This window comes from Panthera tigris, chromosome D1 (assembly GCF_018350195.1).
Source record: "Panthera tigris isolate Pti1 chromosome D1, P.tigris_Pti1_mat1.1, whole genome shotgun sequence".
Lineage (NCBI taxonomy): Eukaryota > Metazoa > Chordata > Mammalia > Carnivora > Felidae > Panthera > Panthera tigris.
In genome coordinates, this window is record NC_056669.1 from 26,165,015 (window position 1) to 26,179,532 (window position 14,518).

The 14,518-nt window shown below is 46.6% G+C and overlaps 1 protein-coding gene across 1 annotated transcript in view; it reads left to right on the top strand.

Annotated features, from left to right (window-relative positions):
* BARX2 (BARX homeobox 2) overlaps positions 1–14,518 on the top strand; it is a 76,219-nt gene that overhangs the window by 55,878 nt on the left and 5,823 nt on the right. Inside the window, exons 2-3 of the mRNA XM_007082690.2 lie at positions 5,178–5,478; positions 10,059–10,143. Of these exons, the coding sequence (XP_007082752.1) occupies positions 5,178–5,478; positions 10,059–10,143 (386 nt within the window). The remainder of the gene's footprint in view (positions 1–5,177; positions 5,479–10,058; positions 10,144–14,518) is intronic.

Genomic DNA, 14,518 nt, shown 5'->3' on the forward strand with positions numbered 1-14,518 from the left:
AGAGAGAAAATTCCATAGACCCTTTGGCTCAGAGGTGGCTAAGAGAGAGTCCCCTTTGCTCAGAATACCACAATATTTGCTTTACTATCAGTGTCATAAAACCAGAAAGACTTTATACTCTATTGCTGGAGTTTCTAGTTGGTTATTGTTTGCCTAGCTCTTGAGAAGTTTTAATGATTTATGGGTATGAGCACCAATACATGAAAATTCTTTTTTTTGACAAATTGAACATATATTAAAACTTTCCAATGAGAACAAAACTGAAAGTTTTGTTTTTAAATTACAGAAGTAATACATGCTTATAGTAGAATGTAAATACAGTTGACCCTTGAATAGTACAGGTTTGAACCGCATGGGTACACTTCTATGCAGATTTTTTTCAACAAACGCAGTACAGTATGGTAAATGTATCTTCTTTTTCTTATTATTTTATTAACGTGTTTCCCTAGTTTACTTTATTATAAGCATGGGTGTGTGTGTGTGTGTGTGTGTGTGTGTATAATGTAATGTACAAGATATGTATTAATCAGCTGTTTATCAGTAAGGCTTCTGATCAACGGTAGGCTATTACATTTGGGCGGAGTCATAATATTGTACACAGATTTTCAACTATGGGGTCAGTGGTTTCCCATTTCTGTTTCCTTTCCTTGCTCCTTTGGCAGGCTTCTCATCCTTTTTATGACCTCAGATGTTGGCATACCCCAGGGCTCAATCCTTGGGTCTCTTTACTTCTTTATTCCACTCACTTTCTTGGTGATGGCATTTAATCCTGTGGTTCTAAGTGCCGCATATATTGCCACGAGTCAGGGTTGTATCTCCAACCTAACCTCTTCTCTGAACTCGCGACTGGTGTATGTAGTTGCCTTTTCAGCACATCTACCATGTATAATGGCATCTTGTCTGAAACTGAAATCTTCGTTTCCCCACCTAATTCTACTCCTCACCCAGTCTTTCCTTTCTTAGTAAATGGCACCATTGTTCCTCTGGGTGCTAAGGCCAGATACCCAGATGTGTCATGGCAACTCTCTGTAGCTCAGACATGACATCCGCCCTTCCACAGGCTCTTTCGCCCCTAACTGTAAGGCACACGCAGAATTGACCACCTCTCACAACCACAGTTGCTACCTCTCTGGCCCATGCCACTGTGGTCTCTAGTCTGGAATGTGGCCTGGCCTCCTGGCTTACTCCTTTGCTTCCCCTCCGCCCCTACATTCAGTCCCCGACATGGCAGCCATAGGGATCTTCAGGACACAGATCACATCATGTCCTTCTCCAGCTCAGATCTCACCAATATTTTTATCTCATTCTGAAGAAAATCCTAACTGTTTGGCCTGGGCTTGAAGACCTTATGTGATCTGACTGCAGCATATTTCTCCAAATTTTTATCTCCTGTGACTCCCCCCCCCCCCCCCCCACACACACACTTTACTCACTCTGCCTTTTTTGCTTGACTTTGAACACAGACCATTCCCACTTTAGGGCTTTGCTCAAGCTGGTTCTGTGCCCAGGTGCTCTTCTCAAGGTTCTCCTCTCCCCTGAGTCACCTGTCTGCCAAAACTGTCACCTCTTCCTTGCCTTGCCTCCCCTCTCGGAAGTACCTGCCTCCTCCTCACCTGCCCCATCTTCATAATGTGCTGTGTTTTTCTTCACAGAATTTATCACTACTTAGCATTATATGTATGCATATCTGTATGTATGTATATATATAGTGGATATATATATTTTTTTAATTAAAAAAATTTTTTTACTTATTTAATTTGAGAGAGACAGAGAGAGCAGGGGAGGGGCAGAGACAAAGGGAGAGGATCCCAAGCAGGCTTTGCACCATCAGCACAGAGCCCGATGTGGGGCTCGAACCCACGAACTGTGAGATCATGACCTGAGCTGAAACCAAGAGACTAATGCCACCCAGGTGTTCCTTTAGCATTATATATTTGTTTTCTGTCTACCTCCCTGACTGAAATGTAAGCTTCCTAAAGGTGGGACTTTATGTCTCCAACCTCTAGAACAGAGTACAGCCCATAGCAGTTGCTCAGTAACCATTTATGGCAGGATTGAATCCAGGATTAGATTAATACATAGAGACCACTGTGCACTATGTTCTACTCCCACTCCTTCTGTAGAGGTAATTACTGTTAATAACTTGACGACTAACTTCCTAGGCTTAAAAAAATGCATTTATAAATACAGATACCCATCTGGATTTTTTAATAGAATGCAGATTGTTCCATACCTTTATTTTCTCTCAATAATATATTTTACAATTTTTTCACTTTACTTTATCCATCTTTCCATGTAACCTATCAATCAATGTATCTATCTGTCTATTTGTTTATATAGCTCTGTTTAGTGGTTACATCGTAGTCCATACTGTAGATGTACCACTAATCATTTTCCTGTTGATACGTGAGTTGTTTCCCTTTTTCACTATTATAAACAAGGCTGCAGTGAATACGCTTGTACGTAAATCTTTGTGCATATGGGCAAATTGGCCTCATTATAGAATTGCCTGGTCAGTAACTTGATAGGCACTGCTTAGTTTGTCCTTTTATTAAAAAATTTTTTTAGAGAGAGAGAGAGCAGGGGAGAGGGAAAGAGGGAGAGAGGGAGAGAATCTTAGGCAGGTTCCATGCCCATTGTGGAGCCCGACATAGGACTCGATTCTATAACCCTGGGATCATGACCTGAGCCGAAATCAAGAGTCAGGCACTTAACCAACTGAGCCACCCAGGCACCCCAGTTTGGCCTTCTAAAAGACTATACTGGTATATCACCAACAATATATGGGTGCCCATTTCCCCATATCCTTGCCAACACTAGATATTACCACACTTCCAAAATATTTTCTAATGTTAGGGAAAAAAGTTTAACTCTCTTCACAAGAGAAAGCGGAAACTCAGGTGATAAAAGCATTACTGACAGGTAGGTAACTAGGCAGTTGCCATGCTGGTAAGCTCCAGAGTGTCTAGAGTATAAGTTAGCCTGTTTAATAAAGACTGTTCCTTTTAAAAGAAATGTCCGAATTAAAGGAATAAAGTGATTTGAGATGAGAAATACCTCATGCCAGTAAAGAAGCTTTCAGATAATTTTTTTTTCAAGAAGTGACATTTCGTAATGTATACTGGGAGATCCAAAACCAGAGGCCCAGGTGTCCTTATTTTCTTGCTATAATTCATTCCCAGATGTTTTTTTTTTTTTTTTCCTCAAAAAGAATCCACAACACAAAACCTCAAGTGTTAGCATTGGCTGGAGAGTTCATGGAAGTCATAGCCGTTGGTGATTTATTATTTAACAACTTTGTGGTTTGTACTGGGCCTTTCTAGAAGAACAAGAGAAGTTATCTGCTTTAATAACTGTGACTGGAGTCCAAAACAGAAGCATGGGAATGAATAAGAAGAGAAAAGCCAACCCAGAGGAGGGAGACAGAACACAAGCAGCCCCTGAATGTCTCTTTGACATTGGTTCGTTTTAACCCAGAACTAGTGTGAATGTTGGCTGGCTCACATGCCTGCCTTTGCCTTCGTAATGAGTTGTCAGGGCTGGGCCGAGTCCCCAAGGGCAGTCCCTGTGTCTCCTCTGTATTCATCAGATATCAAAATGGGCTTGGGATGAGAAGTATTTTACTGGCATCAGTAAGTTAGAATTTGAAGAATTCTTTGAAATTATCTTTTACTCACTATGTGGATGGCAAGACTGAGGCCCGGAAAGATAAAATGACATATAGGTAATGATCATGACATTTGAAACATAATCCTATTGAATAATGAAAAGGAAGAGCTCTTTTACTTGAACTTTAAAGACGTAAGATTCTTGGGCAGAAAAGTACTTCTGCCTTGAAATTCCTAAGGCAGGAGTGGCACATGGCTAGCATATATACCACCTTACGCCCCCGCAGATGCCCACGGCATTTCGGCAGACGTCATCACTCAACGTCAGCTCTCTTTTCTCAGCCAAGCTCTGACCCAGCCTGGCAGTCGTCCTCAGCACAGTGCTGTAGGCAGCCGGCCGTAATGGATCCGAGTTTCCATGTGAATTAAAATCTTTCTGTTTTCCCCCTTCCCTAAATGATGTATGCATGTGGTTCATGATGTGATAAGAGTGGACTTCAAGCCAGAAGAACTTGGTTTGACTCCTGGGCCTTCTTGCTCAAAGCTCTAATCTCTGTGATGTTAGGCACGTCACTTAGCCTTTCACTCAGCCTTGTCTCTGAAATGAAGAAGTTGAATGAAATACTCATTTTCTTTTTAAAGTTTATTTGTTTATTTTGAGAGAGACAGTGGGGGAGGGGCAGAGAGAGAGAGGAGAGAGAGAATCCCAAACAGGCTCTGCAGTGGCAACACACAGAGCCCTAAGCGGGGCTCAGATCCACGAAACTGTGAGATCATGACCTGAGCCGAAAACCAAGAGTTGACGTTGAGCCGACTAAGCCACCCAGGAGCCCCTGGATGAAATAATCTTTAAGCATCCTTCCAGCTCTGAAAAATGTTATGATTCAAGGTCTAAAGACCTCTCAGGAGGAATGCACAGTTTGAACTATGTATTTTTACAAAGACCAGAGGTGATTCTCAGGCAGTTTGTATATTACAAACCTATTTGTATTCTCAAGTGTGTGTTTCTAGCTTTTTCTGACAACTGCTTTTCATCTGCTCAGATTATTGACCCATAGTTCTGAAACCAGAATTTAGAGGTTTAAAAAAGATGGCGGGTGCTCCTGGGTGGCTTAGTCAGTTACGTATCTGACTCTAGATTTGGGCTCAGGTCACGATCTCACAGTTCATGGGATCAAGTCCTGTGTCGGGCACTGTGCTGACAGTGCAGAGCCTGCTTGGGGTTCTCTCCTTCTCTCTCTTCCTCTCTGTCCCTCTCCTCCTCCTTAAAATAAATAAATAAACTTTAAAAAGAAAAAAGAGAGAGGGGAAACGTGCACTTAACACCAGAGGAATTGCAGGACCCTCTTCCTGGCCGTGGGGACCTCTCATACCTCAGGCCGAGCACAGCTCACCCGCCCACCCAGCAGTTCTAGGTCATGAGTTGCTGCTGCTTCCCCTTCTTCCATTATACCTCCTCCTGATCCAGAGGCCCCACCAGTCAGGTCTCTGCAAGCGGTCCTCCGGGGGCCTCTGGCTTCCTTCCCCCGCTGGCTCCTCTTGTGACCTGCTTCCCTGTTTGTCTTCCAGGCCCTGCTTCCCTCCGGGCATACCCTCTCCTCTCAGTGATCACCCGACAGCCCGCGGTCATCTCCCACCTGGTCCCTGCCACCCCGGGAGCTGCCCAGGCATTGTCCTGCCACCCGGCCTCTGAGGCCACCTCTGCTGAGGTCCCGGGGGGCGAGGCTCTAGGCAGCAGCGAGTCAGAGACGGAGCAGCCCACGCCCCGGCAGAAGAAGCCCCGTCGGAGTCGCACTATCTTCACTGAGCTGCAGCTCATGGGCCTGGAGAAGAAATTCCAGAAGCAGAAGTACTTGTCCACCCCAGACAGGTGAGAAACCAGGGAGAGGACTGTCCACAGGGAAGGCCCTTGGGCAGGGAAGAAGACCCTTTTGGCTGTGTGTGTGGGATGGATGGCCACAAAGACTGTTTTAGAGAGGTTCCACACCACGGCAGGAGTCTCGTCCTTGGCTTCTGTAGTTCCTGCTCGTTCAACAGAACCCAGCCCACGTGCACTCCTCACACTTAAGCCCCGGAAGCCTGCGTGTTGCTGAATTTATGCTCCTTGCTGTATTTAGCTTAACTGCTCAAGTATAATAAGCAAGGTCATGTTTAGGAAATGGTTGCCCAGGTTCTGAGCTGGAAAACGGGTTTGGTTTTGAAAAGCCACTTTGCACACAGGCTCAGGTGCAGTGGGGCTAGATGTGGGATTGGGACCCGGGACCTTCTGGGGCTTCTCCCTACCCCGTGACTCCCAGCTGGCTCAGTGTGCTGGCCTGGCTCTTGCATGGAAAGGCCTGGATTAATTCAGTTGAGGAGCTGTTAGATGTCCTGATACATGTGAGAGATACTAAGTCAGAACCACGTGGCTGAGAGGAGGAGGACTTGGATGGGAGGCCCTTCTTTAAACCCTTTTGAGATCCAGATCATTGAGCTATGACCCCTGCTTTACTCAGATTCTCACCTTATTTCTTTAATTTAGTATCTAAACTGCAGACTGTGCAAGAATGTATGTCTTGTTTCTTCAAACTCACTCTGGAGATGTGGAAGTGGCTGAGCTAATGAGCGATCTATTTTGGGGGAGGATTTTCCAGGTCCTTTCTGCTCACTTCCTGGTCCGTGCTAGGTTTGGCCCTTAGTCCTAGCAAAGAGAAAGGGAAGGAAACCCCAATGCATCTCTTAAGCTATTAGTAGCTGTTTGATACAAATTTAAGTGAGAGAGGAGTCTATAAACCACTAACCAAAGGGCACACATCAGGGGTTTGCCGTATGCCGGGCACTGTGGCAGGGGTTATGAGTCTAGAAAGTCCGGATCAAGGGGAAGGAAATGACAAATGACTACAACACAGTGCGTGGGTACTGGTGCCGGTGTGTTACCAAGGGCTGGAGGAGCACAGAGATATTGCTGAGTGTGTCGGGTGGGGATCGGGAAGGTTTCTCAGAGGAGGCAGCATTTACGAAGAGCTTTGATTCCAGAGGGAATGGCACTCAGAGGCAGAGAGGCACGTCTCCCTGCTGAGGGAAATGCAAGTGGTAGGGACATCTCCAGATGAAGGTGCATGTGTGGGCGTGGCCAGAGATGAGGCCGTGGGGATGGGAAGGCTCGTGGGCCTGGCCCAAGAATGCACACTTTGTCTAGGCTGTCCATCAGCAGCCACCAAGCACTGCAAATGACATGGCCAGGTTGACATTTTAGACTCCTCACTTTGGTGGCACCGTAAGTGACTGATTTGAGAGGGAAGCAATGGAGCAGGAGAATGGGAGGGAGTCCAGGGATAGTCACTGAACACCTGAGTTAAGGTGGTGACAGTGGGAACACAGAGGGGAGAAGAGATTGGAGAACAGTTTTGAAGGTGGAATGGACAGAACTGACACTGGTGTGAAGAAGACAGGAGAGAGAGTGGGAATTCTGCGCTTCCAGGATCGGGCCACCGTAACTGCAGGTGTGCAAGGCAGAGGACAGACTGGGTTTGGTGGGGAAAGAGTGAGTTCTGTTTGAACTTGAGCATCTGAGGAGCCTTTGGGTGGACAGTGGAGACGTGGCTGTGAACTGGGGATTAACAGAAGGGATCTCTAGGCATCAGCAGCAATTTCGGTACCCCTGGCATGTGATGGAGAGCCTCGGGGATGTGGGCAACCAGGTGAGGTGAGCACATTATTTACCACTTGTGTGGTGGTTTACCAGAAGGGCTTCAACAGGGTAAAACTTAAGGCTTATTTTCTAGAAGCCAGAGGATTCTTTAACAGAAATGTTAGTTCCTAATAAAGCTCCTGGGACTTCCGGATACCTGCCCAGGCACCTCTCAGGTGACCTACGTAGGATTGATTCACTTGCCTGGGGAGAAGGACACCATCTGGTTGGCATGGAAGCTGCCGCCTTAACCCGCCCTCTCCCGTGTTCCTCACCTCCCTATGTACGTGACCAGGGCCATGAGCACTCCCTCCTCCCACAGCTTTCTCCCTCTTCCCCTTTGTTTGTTTCTCCAGTTTCCTAGGTGACCCCATTTAAGTGAATATGCAGGGAAGTGAGAATTTGTAACGGTGGCAGGTAATGAGAGAAAGCTGATGACAGTGAAGCTGTTTCTGTAGCCAGAGTGAGTCAGGGGTGCATTTTTCCCAAGTGAGCTAACGCCATGTGCTAACACAACGCACAGAGCTGCGAACTGAGCCTTCCATTGACTAATGCACCTGATGGCCTCAGGTGAACCGGGCTGGAAGGGGCGGTGGGAGCCTGGGAGACCAGAAGCCTGTGGCATGGCCCCCTGGGTCCTTGGTTCTTCATGAATGACTGCCTGGGAAACAGCTCTCTGTTAGCGGGGGAGACCTAAGTGCTGTTGGCACCGGGGCTTTATTAGCTTCAGTCTGTTAATCACTTTCAATAAAACTGTTAGCTTCCAGTAGCCCTTTTCCTGGGACGGCCAGACATACATGAATGCAGATTTAAGACAGGCTCTGAAGTTCCTCGGAGAAAGACTGTGTTTAGTATTGGAGGTTTAAATTGCGCACTCTAGTCGGAGCAGGGGGGCTGGGCAGTGCACCCGGCAGTACCAGGAATTAGCACCTGGAACCTTCATTGCCGATACCCATTGGCCTTCCTGATGGTGATATGTTGCTCCTCACTCTCACGGGGAAGATAGTTGGAGCTGAGAACTCACACCTGGGAGTCCCTGAGGCTCAGGTTCTTGGCTCTGAAGGTTTGTGTGAGATAAGGGACCTTCGATCCACAAATTATGATCCTTAGAAACCTCAGAATTGTAATCCTTAGGATCCTGGGACCCTTGAAAGTGGTGACCCCTGCTCATTATATCAAGGGTGCTCATCCCAAATTACTGCTCTAGCTGTCCATACTTCTGCAGTGACCCAGGTTGGAGCCACAGGGAGACAGCTAGGGTTGGCTCAAGGAGGTGGTCCAACCAGTTGATGCTCAGGTAGACCTGGGGTTCTGAACAAAGTAGGTCAACAAAGTAGTTGTAATCTTGAGGACTGGGTTTGGAAGCCTGGTTCTTTTTCACATTTAATATGCTCCAATTGGGTTGTTTGCTACACCTTATGATGTGGCACCCACCCCTGCATTCTTCTCCACAAAAGCTTGAGCAAGGACTTCCCTTTGACAGATCTAACTTGTGCAAAAATATGGTGGGTGGAGGGGAGCCCCTATACAGGAGGAGGACTATAAGACAGATGTAAGCAAGTTTGAATTCTGGCTCCACTTCTCACTCTAGGATCATCTACCAAGGGTCAGCAAAGTTTTTCTTGTACAGGGTCAGCGAGAAAATATTTTCAGTTTTGTGGGCCATATAGTCTTTGTCTCCACCATTCAACTCTCAGGCTGTAGCATGAAAGCCGCCACGGACAGTACGTAACAAAACTTTATTTACGAAAGCAGGTAGCAGACAGGATTTAGCCATGGTTAACAAGAGATTCTAGTCTCTCCAAGCTTCAAATCTCTCATCCATAAGATGGGGAATAATTATACCTACTTCACAGCACTATGAATGGAAGAAATAAGACAGCATATGTCAGGGGCTTAGCACGGGGGCCTGGGTACTCAAGAAATAGTTGCTCTGTTGTCAGAAGTAACTCCAACCTCACACCTCCCAGGAATGGCTTTGACATTCAGGACTTTTCAGAAGGCTACAGAGAAATGCAGAACCGTGGTTAAAAGCAGAATGGGAAACAGGAGGGGCTACTGATTTAATTTCATTTGGAGTCTACCATTATAACAGTTTAGGGCAGCTACAAGGAATGAATCAATCCATCAGAAGGTATTTTTGAGTCCTTGGTCTGGCTTTAGAATGTGATAGGCACATTTGTGGACTCTGCCCTTGCAGTTGAGTCAGGGAGGCACAAATTATTCATGTGAAACAGTTAGAGAACACTTGAGAATGTGGAGCCACCTCGGTGAGGGCTGACAGTTGGGAAGGTACAGAGCAGATAATCCATGGGAGGTGTCATGGGTGTGGGGAGGCTCACCTGGTGGGGGGGGGGAGTGGCTTGAGCCAGATCTGGGATGATGAGCAGGATTTTGACAAGGATGATAGGTCTTAACTTTTCCTTTCCAGTATGGATTTGGGGGTCAGAGCCCTTATTTTGTGTAGGATCCCAGTAAAGACTCTGTCAGGTCAGAAAGAGGACTTTGCAGTCAAGGCTGAGAAATCCTCTTTGGGTCCAGTGTGGACACTGAATGTTTCCAGGATGATTGCCCTAGGTATCTGTGGGTGTGGGCAACTGTTTCCTAGGTTCCCAGAGTTTCATCCATGAGATTCTTGGAAAGTATAGTTTTGGGGGGAAGAACTGGTTTAATGGGGGACGTTCACGCATTGATAGCAGTGCCAGAGTTGGTCAAAGGACCCCATCTCTACTGCCCTTCCCCTCCTTCCTCATCCTTCCTCTGTATCTCATGCCTTCTAGGTTGGACTTGGCCCAGTCTCTGGGACTCACTCAACTGCAAGTGAAGACTTGGTATCAGAACCGCAGGATGAAGTGGAAGAAAATGGTAAGAAAGAAGAGAGTGAGTCTCACCATGTGCCCATCATGATGGGAAAAAGTCTTACTACAGGGCTGGTAAGGAGGCAGGAAGGACCATTTGGTGGTTTGGGTTCCAGAGAGTGTGATTCCTATCATGATGCTGGCTGTGGGGGGAGGCAGTTTGAACAGTCAGATAAGTCATTCCTCCTGACCTGGATTTCCTGACCAGAAGGATATTCTTTTTCACAGTTTCCTTAGAAATAAAAGAAAGCCCACAAGCTTCTCAGTTGCTAGTTTTAACCCCACCTGCTAGCCTTTTCAAAGAACTTCCTTCCCCCTCCCACCAGTAGCTTAGAATAGAAGTCAGTACTCTTTGTTTATAATGACATATAGGACCCATCTGTTGTTCCTGTAGCTCTGTGTCCTGTAATGCAGTGATTCTCAAACTTTAGTGGGTATCAGAGTAACCTGGTTTGCAGGCAAAAACGTAGAACTCCAGGAGCCTCCCAACACCCTGACTGCAGAGATCTGTGACAGGGCTGGGAATGCATGTGCTAACAAGCTCCCACCTTCCTCTGATGCACTTGATATAAGGACTACGGGGTCCCTGATACTGCTCTACCACCTAGTTAATGCCTCATTCCATCTTTGGTTTTTCAATGGACCGATGAACAGAAACATCTCTCTAAACAAACCCCCCCCCCCAAAAAAAAAACAAATCTACATCTCTTATATTTTGAGGAACTCAACTTCCTTTAAAAAAAAAAAAAACAAACAGTTTGAAAGATGTGTTAAACCCAAACTTCCCAAGTAGTTGAGTGTTTCATTTCCAGTTTTGTAAACTGCAAGGGGAAAAGGTCAAAGCCCAGAGAACAGAGGTGAGCTGGGAAAAGAGGCTGGGAAGCAGCCTATTTTCTTTAGGGACCAGGAATACTCAGAAACCTCAGAATTGTAATCCTCAGAAACCTGGGACCCGGTCCTTTGTCAGTCCTCACTGAATCCTACTGGTCCTTTCTCGTCTCCCATGGACCAGGGGGTCCAGGCCTGCTTGGCTGACATTCTAATTTGCTAACCCATCTGGTCATGCGCCATCTTCTCTGGCATTTCAAAGGCTAGAATCTGATTTTTTTTTTTTTATACAATCACTGGAGAATATTACCTTAGCTATTGGAGAATAGCTAAGGTAATTATCCATCCCCTGGTTTTCAGGAAAACAAGTAAGCTAATAGATATTTTTAATAGCTAATAGATAGTGAGACATTGTCTCATTTTTTGTGTTTTTGTCCAGTAATTTTTTCTGAAAACTTTAGTTCTTGCTGTTGACTGCTAACAATGAGAATAATAAATACATTGTAAATTAATATTAATGTGAAACATTAAAAAAAAAAAAAGCCAACAAGGCAGCATTTATCTTCCCGGAAGGAAATTCCTAGGCAAATCTCATCATTTCCTCTGGGAAGGCCTGAGCCTGAGCGGAAGGGATGTTCATGAAGGTGGAGGCCGTGTGGCTCGCGGAGTGCTTGCGAGGCGAGGCCTAGATGTCACTTGCGTGTACAAAACACACATACGCTGGGTGAATCAGCGCGTGTGTTAGCCTCTCTTGTGAGCCATGCCTTGTCCTAGGCATTATGGGAAGTAACGAAATAAGATGTAAGCCTGCCTTCATGGCATTTGTGATCTAGCTGGGGAATCGAGGTCCAGGAAGCAGCCAGGGAGCACATGATGATGAGTTATAATTACTGGGTGGTGTATAAGCCCACAAGAGTTCAGAGGACAGGTATGTGAGAAGGGTGCCGGGAGAAGGTGCCAGATAAATGGGATTCAGTTAAATAGTGTTCATCGCAACACCTCGAGAACGCTAACACACACGTGAAAACGATGGCGGAAACCTCCTGGGGGACTGATCTCAGAAAGAACCAGATCTGGGAGTTAGAAACCCTGGGCCAAGTTCCCATGCCTGTCCCTCCCTGACTGATTTTGGGCAAGTCTGCCACCCACCTCCTTCCTCCGTCAATCATCATCGTCGACATCAATGTCTCCTGAGCGGCAGAGGCATTGTTGAAATCGGTTATCAGCAATCTCTTCGTGAGTCAGACGATTAATGAATTGACAGCTCGCCATCCCTGCCAGCACCGCCCGATGCCCGTGGGACGAGCGTGTGCCTTTGCCTCCGACGTCACTTGCTGGTCACCTGCCACTGTGCTACAGGCACAGTGTGAGCTGGTTATCCATGTCGTATAAGGCAAGATGGAAGTAAGTGAGCAGATTGAACCTCAGCGTGCCACAGGCCCACCACATTCAGGTCCCTTTAGGAAGCAAGAGCGCCAAGCTCTCCATTCACCAGTTATTTATTGAGCATATATTGGAGCACCAGGCAATGGAGATGCAAAGGTAGGTCATGAACCCGTCCATTCCAAAATAAAATTAGAGCTAGATACTCAGTCAAGGAGGAGGAGACCGACCTGTAAAACTAGTAATCATTCAGAGTGATCAGGGCAACAGGGGGATTTACTGGGTTCAGAATCAGGATAGAGAAGGGAGGGCTTCACGTTGGTTTTAGTGGGTGAATAGAAGTGGGCCAGGCGAAGGTGGGAAGAGCGTCATGGGCAGAAATCCTTGGAGCACTTGAACTACTTCAGAATGGCCAGAGCTAAAAGGAGAGAGAGGGTCGTTGCTCAGTTTGTGGGTCTGAGTTCCGACTCCCCCAGAACAGCGAGCCATTGTTGGGGGCCTGAGCCTGATCGCCTCATGTTTTCCTGGTAAAACTCTTTCAAGGCTATCTCTTCAAGTACTGGGAGAAAAAGAAAAAGCTAATTGGGTAATAAAGATGTCTCAAGGCTAGTAACCTAATTGGAACTGGAAAAAGATTAGCACTTGATTCTGAGTTATTCACACGGCAGCCAACGATAGTGCTGCCAGAGGCCAGATAGCATCTCTGACTAGTTTTTACCGGTCAGCATTTGTAAGCTATAGCAGGTTGGGTAAATTTAATCTTGCACATTAGATGGGACGCTCACCCTCCACTCCATTTCTCTTTGGCTTTAGTTCCAGGAGGACCCAGAATGTTTTGCAACAGGCTGAAAGTGCCTCATTATTCAGTGATCTCTTTCAGCTCTAACACGCAGTTCTGTTCTGTGAGAGGATCCAAATGTATTCACCACCTTCCTGCCCCGGTCACAGAATTGGGTGGGCCACAGACCATGTACCATCATCAGCAAGTCTCCAGAATAGGCAACAATTCCACACAATGCTACCAGTTACTGTCTATGTAATCTTGAGCAGGTTACTTAACCTCTGTGCGCCTGTTTCCTCGTTAGTACAATGCCTAATATACATGTACCTTATAGGGTTGTGGTGTTGACTGAGCTAATCCCTGTAAAGCTCTTACCACCATGCCTGCTGCATAGTATGCAGCTGAGAAATTTAGCTGCCACCCTCCTCCTCCTCCTCCTCCTCCTCCTCCTCCTCCTCCTCCTCATTTACCTATCCATGCTTTCCGAGGCCAGGAGACACAAGCTGAAATTTCCAGGGGCTCTGAATGTTTCTTTTGGATGAGAGCAATCCTGGCTGTTTGTTCTTTCTCACTGAGCACTTGCTGGGTTGTCTCCCAGTCAGTGTCTTCGTGTTTGGGGGTCCTGCTTGAGGCACCACTGGGCCTTTAGGACAGAAAGGCTGCTGAACAGGGTGCTGGGAAGAGATTCATGCTGGAGAATCTGAACTTGCCTCTCACTGCTTGGGAACACTCATCAGTTTAGCAGACTCTCACTGCTCCAGAGAGCTGCAAATGAAGACAGAGAAAAAGGAGCAAAAAGCACCCCGGTTAATGAGTCCGTGGCCGAGGGTCTGCTGGGAGACTGCATAACTGCAGATAAATATTAGAAATAACAGGAGCACAGGGCTGCTCAGTGGTTCGCTCAGTTGGTTGGGCGTCCGACTTTGGCTCAGGTTGTGATCCTGCAATTCATGAGGTCAAGCCCCGCGTTGGTTCGCTGCTGTCAGTGCAAAGCCCCCTTCGGTCCAGTCTTCTCTCTCTCTGCCCCTCCCCTGCTTGTGCTCTTGCTCTCTCTCAAAAATAAATAAACCTTAAAAAAAAAAAAAAGGAAAGAAAAGAAATAACAGCGGCACATTTTAGGTATCCTTCGTACATTATGCACAATGAGCGTTAGATTCAAATGGGCAGGGTTTTGTGTTCAAATCCCAGCCCTGCCCTCGGCTTGCTCTTTGACCACGACAAACCACTTCTGCCTGCTCGGTTTCCTGTCTGAGTAATGGAGGAGGTAGAGGGTTCCTCCCTGCATTGACATTACAGCTGTGCTGTCAAACTGCCTGTCCCTGACCCAAGCGCCTCGGGAAGGATAGAGAGGCCTGTCCTGACATCTTCAGCAACAGAACATTTGAAAAAC